Consider the following 17,873-nt stretch of genomic DNA (forward strand, 5'->3'; position numbering starts at 1 on the left):
AGTTGTTGTTATTATTGTTTTGGTAAAATTTAACAAAAGAGAGTTTGGCAGTACTTATTTGAGCAGTACTCAATATCTGATTTTTTTTATGGTTTGCATTTTTATTTGGTTTTCTCTTTTCATCTCACCTTGTGTTTGTGTTATGTTTATCATATACATTTAGATTAGAATGTGTATGATATATTTTTTTGCAGATAATTACATATGGAAATTGAAGATGAAAATGTGGATGATTTGGTGAAAGAATGGATTAAATATGTAGAGACTGAAGAAGGGGCTGCTGAAATCGAACGACCGCAAAAAAGGAAGAGGAAAGGGAAAAAAACATCAACTATTTGGGAACATTTTACTATGGTTAAGAAAAAAGTAAAAGGTAAAAATAATAAAGAGGAAAAAGAAGAGGATAGAGCAGAGTGCAACTATTGTGGAGCTGATTATGCAGCTGATAGTAAGTATTGTGGGACTAGTACATTGTGGAGTCATGTTGAGAAAAAGTGCAGGAAGTGTCCATTTAGTGATTGGGTAGAGCAGAATAAGAAACAAACGATGATAACTCAATTTACAAAGAAGACTCCTGATTCTGAAGTTAACTCAAGTGGGACTACCACAATGAAGTTTAGTCAGAATAAAGTGAGAGAATTGATTAGCAAGTACTTCATTATTGATGAGCTTCCCTTTAGGCATATTGAAGGGAAAGGGTTTCGCTTGCTTGTTACTCATTTTTTTCCAAAATTTGACTTTCCTTCAAGATTTACAATTGCTCGTGATATCTACCAGTTGTTTTTGGAGGAAAAGAAAAAATTGAGAAATGAATTTGTCAATCGTAGGTTGTCTTTAACTACTGATTGTTGGACTTCCATACAAAATATTAGTTACATGTGCCTAACTTCTCATTGGATTGATGACAATTGGAAGATGCAAAAAAGGATTATTAGTTTCATTCAGGTTCCTAGCCATAAAGGTGACATGGTTGCAAAAGAACTGATCAGTTGCCTCAATCATTGGGGGATTACTCAACTTTTCTCTATCACTGTTGACAATGCCTCTTCAAATGATGTAGCTTTGAGAAAAGTCAAGGAATATTTGTCTGAAAAACCAAATGCTTTAGTTTTGGGTGGAGAGATGTTTCATATGCGGTGTTGTGCACATATTCTGAACTTGGTTGTTAGTGATGTTTTAAAAGAAATGAGTTATGCCATTTCTAGCATAAGGAATGCAGTTAGGTATGTGAGATCTTCACCAGCTAGGTTGAAGAGGTTCAAAGAAGCATGTAAAGATGTAAATGTTGAATCGAAAGCTTTATTATGTTTAGATGTGGTGACAAGGTGGAACTCCACCTACATGATGCTAGAGGTTGCATTGAAGTTTAAGAAAGCTTTTAGGTATTTGGAAGGGGATGCAAATTACACAAAGTATTTTGAAGAAGAAAGAGTAAATGGAGAAAAAGTTGATGGCCCACCAGACAATACTGATTGGACTAATGCAGAAGTATTTGTTAAGTTTCTCAAGGCATTTTATGAACTTACATTGAAGTTCAGTGGGTCATTGTATGTCACATCAAACCTTTTCTTCCAAGAGATTCTTGAAGTTCAAGTTGAGCTGAATGATATGAAGAGTAGTACAGATGAGTTGATGAGTAAAATGGCGGGGAGCATGCAGTTGAAGTTTGACAAGTATTGGGGCAATGTTGAGAAGATTAATTTGTTGCAATATATTGCCTCTATTTTGGATCCAAGATTCAAATTGGATGTTGTTCATAACGGTTTCAGGTATCTCTATGATCCCATTCTAGCTGAAAAAATGATAAAGAAAGTTGAGAATATGATGACTACCTTGTATGCATTTTATAAGGGCACTGTTATGACACCTAGTTCCTCTAATGATCAACAAGCAAGTCAAAGTGTCACTTCCAATGCAAGTGGAAGTTCTAGTAGCTCGTCATTTCTTATTAAGCGAAGGTTTATTTCGAGTGAAGTAACCAGCAATGATTTGGATGATTATTATGCAGATCGAAAGGAAAAGTTAGTTGAGGATACTAATTTTGACATTCTAGATTGGTGGCAAAGGAATGGAAACAAGTATCCTATTGTCTCTCATATTGCAAGAGATGTTCTGGCTGTTCAAATGTCTACTGTTGCCTCTGAATCAGCTTTTTCAACTGGAGGACGGATTCTCGATCCATTTAGGAGCTCTTTGTCTCCAAAGATGGTCGAGGCTTTAATTTGCTCAAAGAATTGGTTGACTTGTGAATATGATGCTCCTATTGTGTTGAGACAATACATGGACGAAATCGAAGGTTTGGTGACATCCGAGCAAGTTGAGTCAGGTATGTTAATGTTATACTTATCGTTTTGCTTAGTTCTTATTCTTAACTAAATTTAATAAATATTAGTTTCTAATATGTTTTAATTTTATTTTTATATTAGAGGAATCGTGTATTACAAACACAGGAACTGAGACTACTACCACTACTCCTAGTACTTTATGAGCCCTTTGATGGAGGAATCATGAGATGATTATTGGATACTTGGATTTGTATTATCTTTTTATATTTGTATTTGAACTTTGAAGTTTTAACGTGGTTGTATGATTTGTGATGTTTCATGGTTGGACTATTTTTTTTTGGAATTTTGGACTAAGTGTGTAATGTTTTACGGTGGTTGATTTAATTGTATTTGGACTTTGGTTTGTAATTGGACTTTGGACTATATTAAGTTTCTTTTTCATTTTAATGATATATGTTTGTTACTTTGTTTAATGCTTTTAATGTTGATGCAATTATTAATATATTGTCAATTAATATATAAGAATTTTTTTCAAATAAATATATAAATTAATTAAGTTTTGTTTTATTTTTTTACTATAAATTTAAAATATTGTTTTAAGTTTAAAAAGATAAACTTCACACTATTAGTATTAGTATTTAAAAGAAAAAAATTACAAAAATTAAAAAAAAAAATAAAAAATTGTTTGGGCGGGTTGACCCGCCCAACCCGACCAACCCGCCCAACCCGACCCTCGCCCAACCCGCCCCAAAAAAATCCCATTTCGGTTTGGGCGGGTTAACCCGACCAACCCGCCCAAATTATTGGACGGGTTAAATTTTTTTTTTTTCTTAATTGGGCAAGTTACGGGTCATTTTTGCTAACCCGATTATGATATTGGACGGGTAAAAATGCCTTGTAACCCGACCAACCCGCCCAATGCTCACCCCTAGTTAGGGGTGTCTTATAGGAGACGGTGGATGTCTTATAGGAGATGGGGGTGGCCTCCCATTGTTGGGCTTGGAAGGTCCAGAATTGGCCTGGACAGGTTTCGGGTTGTTCCTGATAGATTCAGGGTTAGAGCTCCGAGCTGCCGGAGGAGCTCGGTTATTCCCCGTTCCTGTCGTTACCTCCACAGTTGGGTTGCCAGTGGTATCAGGTTGAGTATTTCTTTTAGGGCGCTCATTGCCAGGGTTTGCCTGGGCCTTGGCTGAGCCTGTTGAGCCCCTTGTTCGGCCCTCCTGGTGGTTGTGCTTCCGGGGGGACATCCTATGGGCCTTTGAGGTGGTGCCTGGACCTCAGTGGCCTGCCTAGCCAATTCCTCATTGCGTCTTGTGGCCTCTGCCAATTGTTGGCGCAGTTGGCGATTCTCTAGTTCAACGTGGGGATATACCTCTCAAGATTATAATAGAGGTCCTCATCAGGCCTAGGAGCAGGCGATCCCTGGGAGTCGGAGGATGCACTCCCCTCATCTGGGCCGTGGTCTGTCATTGGTTGCTTCCCAAGTCGCCGTGGGTAATCTTCAGTGTGAGGAAGTTGCTCCTCGGGTATTTGTGGCAATGGTCGCCCACCAGTACTTGGGTTGTTTGCGGCGACCATTGGTAATTCAGGAGGTTTCCAACTAAACAATCTAGCGATTTGCTTAATGCGCATTGGGAGAGGTTGAAAGACAACGTTTGACTTTCAACCTCTTCCACTGGGAGACGTGGGAAGTTTCCCACCTCTCCCAATGGGAGACGTGAGACCTATACCTACAATGACCCCGCCTACAATGTCTTCCCGATTGGGAGACATTGTAGACTTTCAATGTCTCCCAAATGAAGTCATAAAACCCTATTTTGTTGTAGTGTGCTCCCACCAAACTATTGACGTCATTTTTCATCAACTTAAATCTGAAGAGCACTAATCAATGATTTAAGTAAACAAGGAAGAACAATTTGATTTTTACGTGGTTCAGCAGTTAAAATCTGCCTAGTCCACGAGTCAATATTATTGATTTGTGATATTCTCTCAAAGCAATTTAGCAGAGTGTTCTCCATATCAACTTGTTCCCCCACAAATGAAATTCTCCAGGCTATTTATAGACATGCTTCACAAAAATCTTCCCCTTGTTTCGGGAAGTTACAATTCATATTTGAAATAAATATAATTAAATGCATTAATTACATAATATCTCATGATAATTGAGATTTAGTATCAAATAACAAAAAATCCCTAAGAGATAGGGATCTCCTAATAGTTGTCGTGTACAAAGCACTTTGCTGACCTCAAACGCGAGGTTTACACGTTTTTGAGATCGACCAACTCTTCAAGCTCATTATTATAGTCAGCCCCATCCTTAGCCAATGATATATCGAGCTCAATCTTCGGAGACCAACACCTTCAAGCTTGCACCAAGACTTGAATTACACACATGCCTCGGGAAAGACTCGTTCTTTCGAGCTTACGCTTTAAGAGCCTACATTACGGTGTCAAAATTTGGGTGTAACAATTTATTTAAATTATATATGTTTTTTTAATTTGAATGTAATAGTCTTACAAAAATATATCTTAACAACATAGATAATTTAAATTTAATTTTAATTTGATTTATTTCAACGATATATATTTTGAATTTAAATTTGATTAGATTTTTAATTACCACAACTATTTAATTAAATTATAAATATAAGTAAACATTATTTTTTCTCAATTTTTTATTTTACTTTTCTAATAATGGCTATTAATTAATTAAGTAAAAAACTTTATCTATTTTCTCCTTTTTCTCATTTTTATTTTAATAAAAATTATAGTAGATAAAAATATTTATATATAATAATAAATATAAAATCTATCTATTTATATTTTAACTTTTTGACAAAACACGAGATCCAAATGTTAATTTTTAATAATAAAAGATCCAAATGGGTAATCAACCAAATTACACGTTGTTCAAATAATATATATTTATATTCCTATTTTTAACATTCCGACAAAACATAAGGTTCACAAGTTAATTTTAAAAAATAAATGGTCCAAATGGGTAAATGGCTAAAATACAAGTTTCAAAATTGTGTGAAGCCTTATAGAAAACATAAATTATATATACTTATATAATTTACTTTTCATAAAGAATTTTTAACATTTTGAATAAATATATGATCCAAAGGTTAATTTTTAAAATAAATAATCAAAATGAGTAATCGACCAAAATATAGTGTTCAAATAATTGATCTATCTATTCCTATTTTAACCTTTTGACAAAACTTGAGGTCCACAAGTTAATTTTTCAAAATAAAGGTTCCAACGAGTAATCGACTAAAATACAATGTTCAAAATGGTGTGAGGCCTTACAGAAAACAAAAAATATATAATTTAATTTTTATAAGAAGTTTGAACCTTTTAAATAAATACATGATCCAAAAGGTTCATTTTTAAAAATAAATGGTCAAAACGGGTAATCGGCAAAAATACAGTGTTCAAATAATCAATCTATCAATTCCAATTTTTAACATTTTGACAAAATACGAGAACTAAAAGTTAATTTTTAAAAATAAAGGCTTCAATCAGGTAATCGGCCAAAATAAGTCTTACATAAAACATAAATTTTCTTGTGCATTATTTAGACTTTTTATAAAAAAAAAACCACGCAAAGTGTATAATAATAATAATAATAATAATAATAATAATAATAAATAAAAGCACATGTACAACAAGTTTTTGAACATTGTTTTCGGTACTTTAATTTGTCAGAATTTTTCAAAAACTTATAGGAGGTTTGCTATACAATGAACAGTAAACACCATCATGAAAAAAAAATTATAGTCAAGATGCCTTCACGTGTCCATATAAGAGCATGATGTACGAATATGGTGAAAATTAATCACTATCCCACAATCTTTAGAAAAATATTTAAAAATATTTTTTTTAATAATTACAAAAGACTGTGCAGAGAGGAGAGCAGTTATATTTTATAGTTATTAATAATAATAAGCCTACAATAAATTTAAAAAAATTAATAAAAAATTGTAAAGTAGCTACCTAATCTCTTTTAGGGTCCCTTTGTTTTAATACCCATCTATAATAATAATAATAACAATAATAATAATAAATAATAATAATGATAATAATAATAATAATATTAACAACTATTGTTGCTTGTTAATCAACCTATTGCAGCCATTTCATAATTCATCATATAACTTTACAACCATATATATATATATATAGGCACGGTCCATTAATTGTCCTTGAATATTATAATCAATTAAATAACTTTTTGTTCTTCAAATATTAAACAAAATCCATATACTTGTGTATATATATATATATATATATTTTATACACACTCTTATCATATGATTTGCTATCCAAACTTTGTTCCCTAGAGTATAGTCACATATATGTACGTGTGGGTATAATGTGGATGTGTTTGTATACATATAAAATTCAAAAGGTTGAAAATGAAGCTTGTGATGAACCTCAATGTGCTATATAAATATATTTATAATTAATTAACATACATATATATATATATATATACGTTTCACATTAATCGCTTTTTATTTTAAATATTCTTATTAGGTCCAACTTGTCAGTATATTATAATTTTTCTCAAATAATAACTTATACATATCTATATACACTAACTACTAATTTTCCAAACTGATAAAGCAGTTCTAATTAGTTACCTAATATATAACTTTGCTTGAAAATCTATACAAGAATATAAAAACCATAGAATAGATGATTCAAATACTACTTCCTTGCTGCAAACGCAACATATATATATATATATGTATATATTGGCAAGTAAAAACAAATTAGAGAAAACTAGCTAAGAAGGAATAATAATTTATTAATTATTTTATGTTCCTTTATATATATAAAATATGCAATTGGTTAAGTTTCATCTTTTTCACTCTTTATTATCTATTCTTTTGTGAAACGATTGGTGAAAGAAAATAATATATATTCCAATGTACATACATGTATGTCAACATCTACAATTTCCAAGAATTTGTATTTATCTCATATTAAAAATATGGGACCAATTGATGCAAAAATATTGTTCCAAAAAAAAAAGGGTCCCTCCACCTAACAGATTACTATTTCTGACAAACATAATAGGTATTACTCTAATTAACACTTAATTATTTATTATTGAAAGACATTGATTATTATACACATTCCTATATATATATTTACTAAAACAATAAGGGTTTGGGGGAATCTAACGGCTTGGAATAAACCATCTCAATGCCTTGGTGGTTGATCAGTGGGCCCCAAAACCCTATCTTGTTGCCACGTAATGTTCTCTACAACAAGTTGGCCGTCACTCATATAACAAACTTATTTTTGGTTCTTTTGTAAACAAAACAATATTATTAGTGTTATAATATAGTTTATAACTAAAATTAGAGCACTCAATTATAATTGTTATTATGTATACATTCTAGTCCAAATTGGACAAACTAATGGAAAATAAAGTATTTTACATTATACTATAGCAATATATCTACACAACTTTTCATACATTTTATTAAAATTATACTTTTGAAAAAAAAGTGTTGAACACAACACTAATATTTATTCATAGAATTCGCATAAAAATTTCTTATAGTGTCCATCATCACCGGTGCTCTCATTATATGTTTCACTAACGAATCTAGAATTTTGTTTAAATGTGAGCAAAAAATTAAATAATTATATAAAATATGGGTTTCATTAAAGACATAATAGTATAAATATACAAATAATGAAGAAGAAAACTACACAAATTACTTATAAAAATTAAATATTTTTTTTAAACAAATACATATATTTGTAAGAATTTATTCAAAATAAAGTCAAAAATATGAATTATATATTATATAAATTTTAAAAATTAAAAAACTAGTGAACAATCTTTTTACATTTGGAACTTTATAATTCTTCTTTGAGTTCGATCATATATATTCATATATAGTAATAGGTAATATTATTTGTGTTAATTTTATGTATGATAATATAAAAATTGTAGTATTATGAATGAAAGTATTTATAATTTACAAAATTGAGACATATTTGGAAAGAGACTATATACATTCCACAAGTATATATATATATATTTAATATTTTTGGATAGAGATAATCTCATAAACGAGAAAATGACTGAAAGCTGAAAAGCATAATACACCGGCCAAGAAGGCAGAGAACAGTGATAGCTCAACCCTCAGCCGACTTTTCTTAAATTACAAACAAAACATAGTGAATGCATGAGACGATAAAGCTTGATATTTATTTATCACACCCAACAAAAAAAATAAAAATAAAAAAGTTGGTGATTCACACACATACTATATATTTTATATAAACACACAAATATATCATTATTTGATAATAATTAGGAAATCACACTATTTGATTATGAAAGGTAGTTTCGATAATAATAATCTATTTCTAAGTGTTTGATTGGCTTAGTGGATGGTTTGGGAATGATTGGTTGGTTACATTGAGATTGAAATAATAATACAAAATTGATGTGACTATAAATGTATAATTTATTATTATTAATTCTATATTTTTTAGGAGATAAATGAAGTTTATTATTACTTCATATATATACACTATGTTATATAAACGAAGTGTATTATAGATTACACAGTATAATAAATTATAATAGTTATTGATCTCGCTTTTAAAAAATATGCAGCGAAATAATAATAATTATGTTAATATTAAATATATTTATATATATTATATTACACATACTAAATATTCTTTATAAATTTAATTATTAATTTAAATTTATAAAATAACTTTGTATATTTTCAATATTATATAGATATATACATTGTAGTTATATATTTATGCCATTTTAGTTTATTAATGTTTATACATTAAATTTGATATGTTTTATCAATTATTATTTAATTTAAATTTAAATATGTATATTTCTAAAATTTTATAAAAATATAATTCTATTAAGGTATAACCTCGTAATAATAAAATATATTCGTCTGAACAATATTACTATGGAGAAATTTTAATGTATTATATTTGCTACTATATTTAGTCTAACTTTAATGGAAAACACATCTATAAGTTATAATTACCTAGTGAGATGCATACTTGTGTCTTTTTTTTTTTTTTTTTTATTTCAACAATATGCTAGCTGCAATTTTGTAAATTTAATAACCTTTATTACATGTGAATATATATATTTATTGATTGGGTTTGAATAAAATTTATTTGAAGATGGAAATTTCAACTTTCTGAGAAGTTTCAATCAACTTCCAAATGATAAAATGTGAGTGTCTCATTTAAGAAAATTGGTATCTTTATAAATGTCCCCTATAAAGTGGGCGCAATTAATCTTGGTTTGCACTACTAGGCACTAGCCAATAAGTACCATAATTCAAATAATATATAAATATATTTAACCTGAGTTTTAATTATTGGAAACTTAGATAGATGAGATAGATTACTAAATAGAATAAGTAAAAAAAATCTATATTCCAAAGTTACAAGTACGTGTTGGAGCCAATTTTAGTTTTACATGTAATTAGGGGGTGTGTTTGGAAAGTAACTTTATATTTATAATTAGAATTGAATAATTCAAGGTATAATTATTAAATTTGACATGTTTGTTTAATTTAATAATTACACAGTAATTATGTAATTTGAAGTATTCCAATTGCACTCTCTAATTCTCTTAGCCACATGAGAATTAAGTGTAATTACTAATACTATAAGTTTTAAATTATTATATAATATTATTTTACTTTGTAATTACTAATTGTTTTGTCGAACGTGATAATATGAATTTATATATAATTACTATTTAACATCCAAACATATTTTATATTTTAAAATATAGTGTTATTAAGCTATGTAATTATTACCCTAATAATTATAGAGTGACTTCCAAACAAGTTCTAGGTATAAAAAAATATTAACATGTTACATTTAATAATTTATTATCATATATTTTTCCCATCTTAATTATTTTCTTTTATATTTGTCCCACCTTACTTATAATTTTGGATTTGCTATTACAACAACACTAATAAAAATCATCTCTTTTAGTACTAAATAATAAAAAGAAACCCTTATTAATTTACTTCGTTACGTATATATTATAAATTAAATAAAATGAATGATAGGAATTTATGCAAAAAAATATTCAAAAGACATCTTACGCTAATCTTAGTTTTAAAGCAAAAAAACCATATATCATATATGTAAAGGGAGGATTAAAAATCATCAAGTGATGGCTTGATCTTATTATAGTTTGAGTCCTAATTATAGTATTATTAAAAGAAGATATACACATGATTTTGAATAGTTCTAAAGTATGGGCATAGAAAATGTTTCTACAAGCTGATTTTTTTATTTATAGTATTTGAAAAAATTATAACCTAATTATTTTTTCATGATAATGTATATTATAGTTATAACAGATATCCCATCAATTTTTAGAAATTTTCGAATAATTTACATTATCTAAATCAGAGTTCAAACAATACGTAATTTCCACGCGTATAAAAAACTTAATTACAAGTGCAATTGACTATTTGAATTTGAATTTTAGCACGGTAAATTATTCTAAATTTTTCAAAAATTAGCAAAATGTCGGCTATAACTATAATATTAATTATTATGTAAATTTTGAATTATACTATACATTAAATCCCATCTGTTATTATAGTACATGATGTTATCTACATGGGCTGATGCGCTCAGGGATAGTAGTACATGATATAATGTTCGTACCAAAGGACTTAAGGGTGAATCTTTTGTTTAACAATCAGCATAACTTTAAACAGTGATCGTAATAGAAAGCTATATATGTCTTCTCACGTTCCCACCAAAAAATTAAAAATAAAAATAAAAATAAAAATATAAACAAAAACAGTTTTATAGGTGTGTTGTTATATATATATATATTATTGTATAGGTTATAGCCGACAATTAAACGTATTGAAAGCAGTGCTGGGTTTATGAATCTACACCGTGATATGTCCAAATCACTCTCTTAATTAATAGTTAGTTGGAATAATAATAATAATAATAATAAACACCAACAATTCAACAAAATTAAATAAAAATAAATCAAAACCCCATTATTTTTCCTTTCCAATTTTTTTATTTATTTTTCCACACCTAATCAGGATTAGACATATCGATATCCCTTATCATAAACCCACCTCTCTCTCTCTCTCTCTTTCTGCATATTTTTTTCTCTCTTTAGGACCCATATGCTTAATCTTAACAAAGTCCAAAAATAATTAAACTTAAGATAAATATATATAAATATAAAAAAAAGAACAAAAAGCAATCAAATTGTCAGGCCACAAAAACAGCTTTATCTTCTTTCTTTTTCTGACCTTGCTTCCATCCCTTTAATTGTAATGATTCTATAACTCTCTCTCTCTCTCTCTCCATCTCTCTCAACTCTCTGAACTCACTTTTCTAAAAAACATCAAACGAAACAAAACCCAACGAAAACAAAAAGAAAAAGTGAGAAGAAAAAAAAAAACCCATCTTTCTCTTTATTTTTTTCTTCCTCTTTCTCTGTGTATGAAAAATCTTTGTATCTCTCAGAATTGGTGCAGAAAGTTTTGCGTCTCAGATCCCAATATATATACACATACATATAATAAGGCTGAATATCCATAAAACCCTTCTCTGTTCTTCTCTTTCTCTCTCTCTCCTTTGATTTTTTTTCTTCAAATTTGAAGAGGGTGTGGTCCACTACTATAGTTTTGGTACTACTGAGTTCATAGCTAGGTGTACCAATGCAAGAAGCAGGGCTGGGAATGATGAGTGGTGTTGGCAACATGAACATTAGTTCAGGCGGTGGTCTGAGCGGCGGCGGAGGCGGCGATGTTTCGATCTCCGGCGACCAAGACCGTCACTTGAAGGCGGAGATCGTGACTCACCCTTTGTATGAACAGCTCCTGGCGGCTCACGTGTCTTGTCTGCGCGTGGCTACACCGATCGATCAGCTGCCGTTGATCGACGCACAGCTTTCTCAGTCCCACCACTTGCTCCGCTCTTACGCTTCGCTTGCTCATTCTTCTAACCTTTCCCACCATGACCGTCAAGACCTCGATAATTTTTTGGTACGTATATATATATATATATATCAAAGTTTTCATCTTTTTTTTTTCTTTCTTCTTTTAAGTTGGTTTGATCGTTAACTTTATTAATTTATTCTTAACTCTAGTCTCTTATACCTAGTATAAAATTTGAGTCTTTTTTTCCATTACAAAGTTTGATTGTGATGTTAGTTTTTATTTTGAGTTTATTAATATTCTTAACACAAGACTATTCTAACTAGCTAGTCTCTTATAACTAGTATAAAATTTGAGTCTTTTTTTTTTCCATTACAAAGTTTGATTGTGTTGTTAGTTTTTATTTTGAGTTTATTAATATTCTTAACACAAGACTATTCTAACTAGCTAGTCTCTTATAACTGGTATAAAATTTGAGTCTTTTTTTTTCCATTACAAAGTTTGATTGTGTTGTTTGTTTTTATTTTGAGTTTATTAATATTCTTGACACAAGACTATATTCTAACTAGCTAGTATAAATTTTTGGTCTTTTTTCTATTTACAAAGTTTGATCATGTTGTTGGTTTTTAATTAGTTTTTATTTTAAACATATTAATTAATATTCTTAACACAAGACTAGTATAAATATTTGATCCTTTTCCTATTACAATATTTGATCCTTTTCCTATTACAATATTTGATCATGTTGTTAGTTTTTCATTTTAAATTTATTAAATGAAATTGTGTGTGGTTTTAATTTGACATTTATGAGTAGAGTTTTGGGTCTACTATTAATAATGAAATTGTGTCATCATTATTATGATTATTAATATTTAATTATTATTATTGTTATTATTTTAGGCACAATACTTGATAGTATTATGTACTTTCAAAGAACAACTTCAGCAACATGTCAGAATCCATGCGGTTGAAGCAGTCATGGCTTGCCGTGAAATTGAGAACACTTTGCAAGCTCTCACAGGTATACCTATCAAATCCAAATTATAACAAACCCCACTTTTTAAATTGTAACTTAAATGATTTTAATTTAAAAAAGCTTTTGTAATCATAAATGTCACTATACATGTAACCCCAGCTCTCTAATTAGTAATTACCTTGTGTTAGAAAGAAAGAAAAACTAGTTTCTTTTTTTTTTTTTGGCTAGTTTCGGGAAGTCTTTGTTATCTTTTTTCATTTTCGATGAGTTGGGGTTAGGCAAAAATAGACTTTTTCTTTTTCCAAATAATAATGGTGTGGTGATTTTTTTGGGTTCTTGTAAGTTTGGGTGTCCTCGAGAGATTGGGTGTGTGGTAGGGTCAAACAAGATATATAATCAAAGATTATTATTAAGCATTATATATATATAAATATATTTATCTATAGTTGGGCGATGGCGTTAGTTAGTTCGGTGATAGAATATAGGTTACCACCAATATTACACTATACCAACCCAACCGATAATCTTTTTTTTTTTCTTTGGACTTACCTACCGATATAGGTGGCAGTATAATATTTGGGGTAGTCTAGAAGAGTAATATATAGTACTTAATTAGCTCATATATATAATTATACATAATTATTGCTTATTAGGTTTTTTAAATTTCAAGCTAATGCATGAACTTTGGTTATATAGTTAGGTATATATATATTATCTCGGAAGTTTGGTTCATTAGGTGTCGGGGTACTAACACATATAGAAGATTTGATATTCTTAATCATCGATAAAATTTTGGTTTTGTGCGAAGTTTGAAGATAAAGATATATTAAACTTTTCTGTACTTTTAATGAAAAAAGTGTTTGGTATATATATATATATATATATATATATGCTTTTTGTCATTTAGAAGGGGTTAGGGATATTTTAAATAAATTTGTTGGCTCTAATTTATTAGTATAATAGTCGCCCATAGAGACAGCATATACATTTGTTTCTATATAATTATTATTAGTTTCCCTCTACAATATATTCTCATCATGACCCTAAAGAAACTACTCTCATTCTCATATATCTTTGGAAAGTTGGTTCTATGGATAAAGACCTACAATATACACACACACACACACACACTCATTTAACTATAGTATATTGCCATATGTATATATAGGGTAGCAGCAAGCTAGCTATAAATGATTATATTCTGAGTTTTTAGACATAGACGAGAATCATGACAATATGTGCATATAAATATAAGTATAATATATTTTTAAGTGCTATTGTGAATATAAAAGATCAAATTCTCTTATTCCCTTCAGAAAACGTGCATCGTAGTATCTGTTTATTACTAGTGTTCTTGGTATATATATATATTTATAAATAGGGATATTACTGGGCATAATTTGCATATATTTGTGATTTGTGAGTACTACAGGAGTAAGTTTGGGAGAAGGAACGGGTGCAACAATGTCAGATGACGAAGATGAACTAGTTGGTCAGATGGATTACTGTTTAGATCAATCTGGTGGCGATAATGGGAATGACATGATGATGATGGGATTTGGTCCCTTACTTCCCACTGAGTCTGAAAGGTCTTTAATGGAGAGAGTTCGCCATGAATTGAAGATTGAACTCAAGCAGGTCACTCATCACACTTAATTATCTCTTCCATTTCTAGCTAGATTGAATAGCTGCCTAATTGAAAGAGGTGATCATCATATCATATACATTTGTTAATAATATGTATATATATATATGTGTGTGTGTGTGTGTTCATGCAGGGTTTTAAGTCAAGAATTGAAGATGTAAGAGAAGAGATATTAAGAAAAAGAAGGGCAGGAAAGTTGCCTGGGGACACAACTACGGTGCTAAAGAATTGGTGGCAACAACATTCAAAGTGGCCCTACCCAACTGTAAGCATATATATATATATATAATTAATTAACCATATCACCTTTATTATTGATATTCATTAATTCTCAACTCTTTGCAAGATTTGATTTGATTTGGAAGAATAAATATCAAAGTCTTTTGAGATATATATATATAAATATATATCTATTTCAAATTATTGCACTCAAAATTTATATATATATATACATAGATATAATAGATTATCTAAATTTGGGTAAAATGAGGTTTTAAAACTTAAACACGAGTCAAAATACTGTGTTTGCTCCTCTACTTGATTAATGATATATAAATCTACTTGCTCTTGATTCTCATGATCTCACATCAATAATAATTGATATTATTTTATTACAAATTATGTTTCCGCATAAATCACACACACATAAATATATGATAAGAATTCGGTGCAGCCAACACAGTTCGGGCAATTAAATATTTTGATGACAGTGCATTTAAGACCTCATGCAAATTTTTTAAAATTTCCGAATAGGTTATGGTGCCTGAAAATAAAGTTTATACAGTTAAATTTTACATGTATATACAAAAAAAACAGACACGAGTGCAACAATTTTATTTTAAGCACCATAAATTATTTGAAATTTTTTGAAAATTTACCAAATATCTTAAATAACAACAATATACACGGTAAAAAAAATTATTTAAGTGTTTAAGCTATGACCTGGCTGCACCGAAGTATTGCCATGTATATATATATTTATGTTGGTTCATTCTGATATATAAATATAATATATAATTATAAGTTTGTCATTATCTAGCCCAGTAGTTAACTTATCTCATAATATACTTGTATATGTATGGTTATTAACAATTATAAACTATATTTATATAAATTTAATTTTATGAGAGTTGCAAAAATATACGTGGTTATTTTACATTTGTACGTGATATATAAATTTATATATATATATATATATATACATTTTGATTTTGATGTTATGATATAATATTCGTAATTTATTTACCTATATATATATGAATTTATGAGAGGCTTGAATGTAGATGCACTATCATGCATGCTTTTATTTATAACTAATATATTTATATAGAATACTATAGTTGTATTTAAGTGTTTTACACTCTCGTCCCTCAATACTAGAATATGTAGTATTCACAAAAAATGATTTATCATATTTCATATTTTAATAGTATTTATAGATTATTAGTGGAATACATACGTATTTTACTACAAAACTTATTATGAATAACGAGTAGTAATGAATGAATATGTTATGTAATGGGATATGATGATGAGAGTACCTAGCAGTGTTGTGAATATTATAACAAGGGAATTATATAGATATATATATGTATATATAGATAATATAATATAATTATTAATGGGTGCAGGAAGACGACAAGGCAAAGCTGGTGGAGGAAACAGGATTGCAATTAAAGCAAATTAACAACTGGTTTATCAACCAAAGAAAGCGTAATTGGCATAGCAACTCTCAATCTGTCACTTCTCTCAAATCTAAGCGCAAACGATGATCTATACACACACACACATTATATATATATACATACTTTTATTATATATCTTACTAATATTACTTTTCATCAAAACGTATGGCTCCAATATTATTGATGAACTTACTTTACTTTCATATATATGTGATATGATCATATCCTCTAGCTATATATATATATGTCTGCCTATATACATATTATATAGTTTGTAGCAACCAATATTTGTCATCAAGGCATATATATCTGCAGTACTGCTATATATACATATAGCTCAACTACTGATCAATGCACAGCTTTACGGCTAGCCATTAAGTCAAAGCTTTGGAAGTTTGATCGAGATGAGTACGTACTACTGATCAACTCAGCTATACTCAACCCTAGTACTGTATCACATTCACAGATATTGGGCAACTAATTTTTTTCCTTTTCTTTCCTTTTCTTTGTATAATTTTTTTTTTTGGGTTGTTGGGCTTGAATATATTGGCAACTAATTAATGCTTACATTAATTTGGGGTTGTAAATTCTTTGTTATATTCTGCAGAATACGTATTATCATCCTGTCCTGCTGGTTTTTATCTTTATTTCAATTTCGTTTATGGCCAACATATATATATATATATTTCCCTTTAATATAATAAACCACATTACTAAGAAATTGACTGTTGCAAATAACTACCAACGTTATTTTACGTCAGTTTTAAACTAATTAATGTTGAAAATAACATAGGTTAATTTTTTACAACGTAAATAGTTTTCATCCAAATAGGTATGACGATCAGTAACAAGGGGCAAGTCCCAATTCCCCATTCCCCATTCCACATAGCACTATAACTTTACATTTCAAAGCTCTATTGGCTAATAAATGAGACAACATACATTTGCCTCTTTAAAAACACAATTAATTCCAGCAAAACCAGCAGTTGGAAGAATTTGCCACGAATTTAAAATACCATCCCACATGAAGATCATTACAACCATCAAAAGGACTCTCCACATAGATGTTTTCACAACCAGAATTTCATCCCTTTGATCACAACCAGCTTTAGGTGCTTCCCACTTAGCAATAGTTCTTACAGAGGACCTCTCTACCACTGTGAGCATCTTTGAAATCATTCATACAGTTCCATTCAAGTAAGTCACATGCACAGGGAGCGCGTTTGTCGTGGTTGTTCACACTGTGTTTATAACAGAACAAATTTGCAATAAAGTAATAAGGAGCTCAGAATCCTCTCTGGATAAGCAACAAGAAAGTCTAGA

The 17,873-nt window shown here is 29.4% G+C and overlaps 1 protein-coding gene across 1 annotated transcript; it reads left to right on the forward strand.

Moving 5' to 3' along the window:
* The first annotated feature begins 11,587 nt into the window (after positions 1-11,587).
* On the forward strand, positions 11,588-17,174 carry LOC133778307 (homeobox protein HD1). Its single transcript, XM_062218192.1, has 5 exons — positions 11,588-12,352; positions 13,145-13,265; positions 14,653-14,858; positions 14,999-15,130; positions 16,497-17,174. Exons 1-5 carry the CDS (start codon positions 12,026-12,028, stop codon positions 16,635-16,637), a joined length of 927 nt encoding a protein of 308 aa, XP_062074176.1. The 5' UTR covers positions 11,588-12,025; the 3' UTR covers positions 16,638-17,174.
* The last annotated feature ends 699 nt before the right edge of the window (positions 17,175-17,873 follow it).

Source organism: Humulus lupulus, chromosome 5, assembly GCF_963169125.1.
Source record: "Humulus lupulus chromosome 5, drHumLupu1.1, whole genome shotgun sequence".
Classification (NCBI taxonomy): domain Eukaryota; kingdom Viridiplantae; phylum Streptophyta; class Magnoliopsida; order Rosales; family Cannabaceae; genus Humulus; species Humulus lupulus.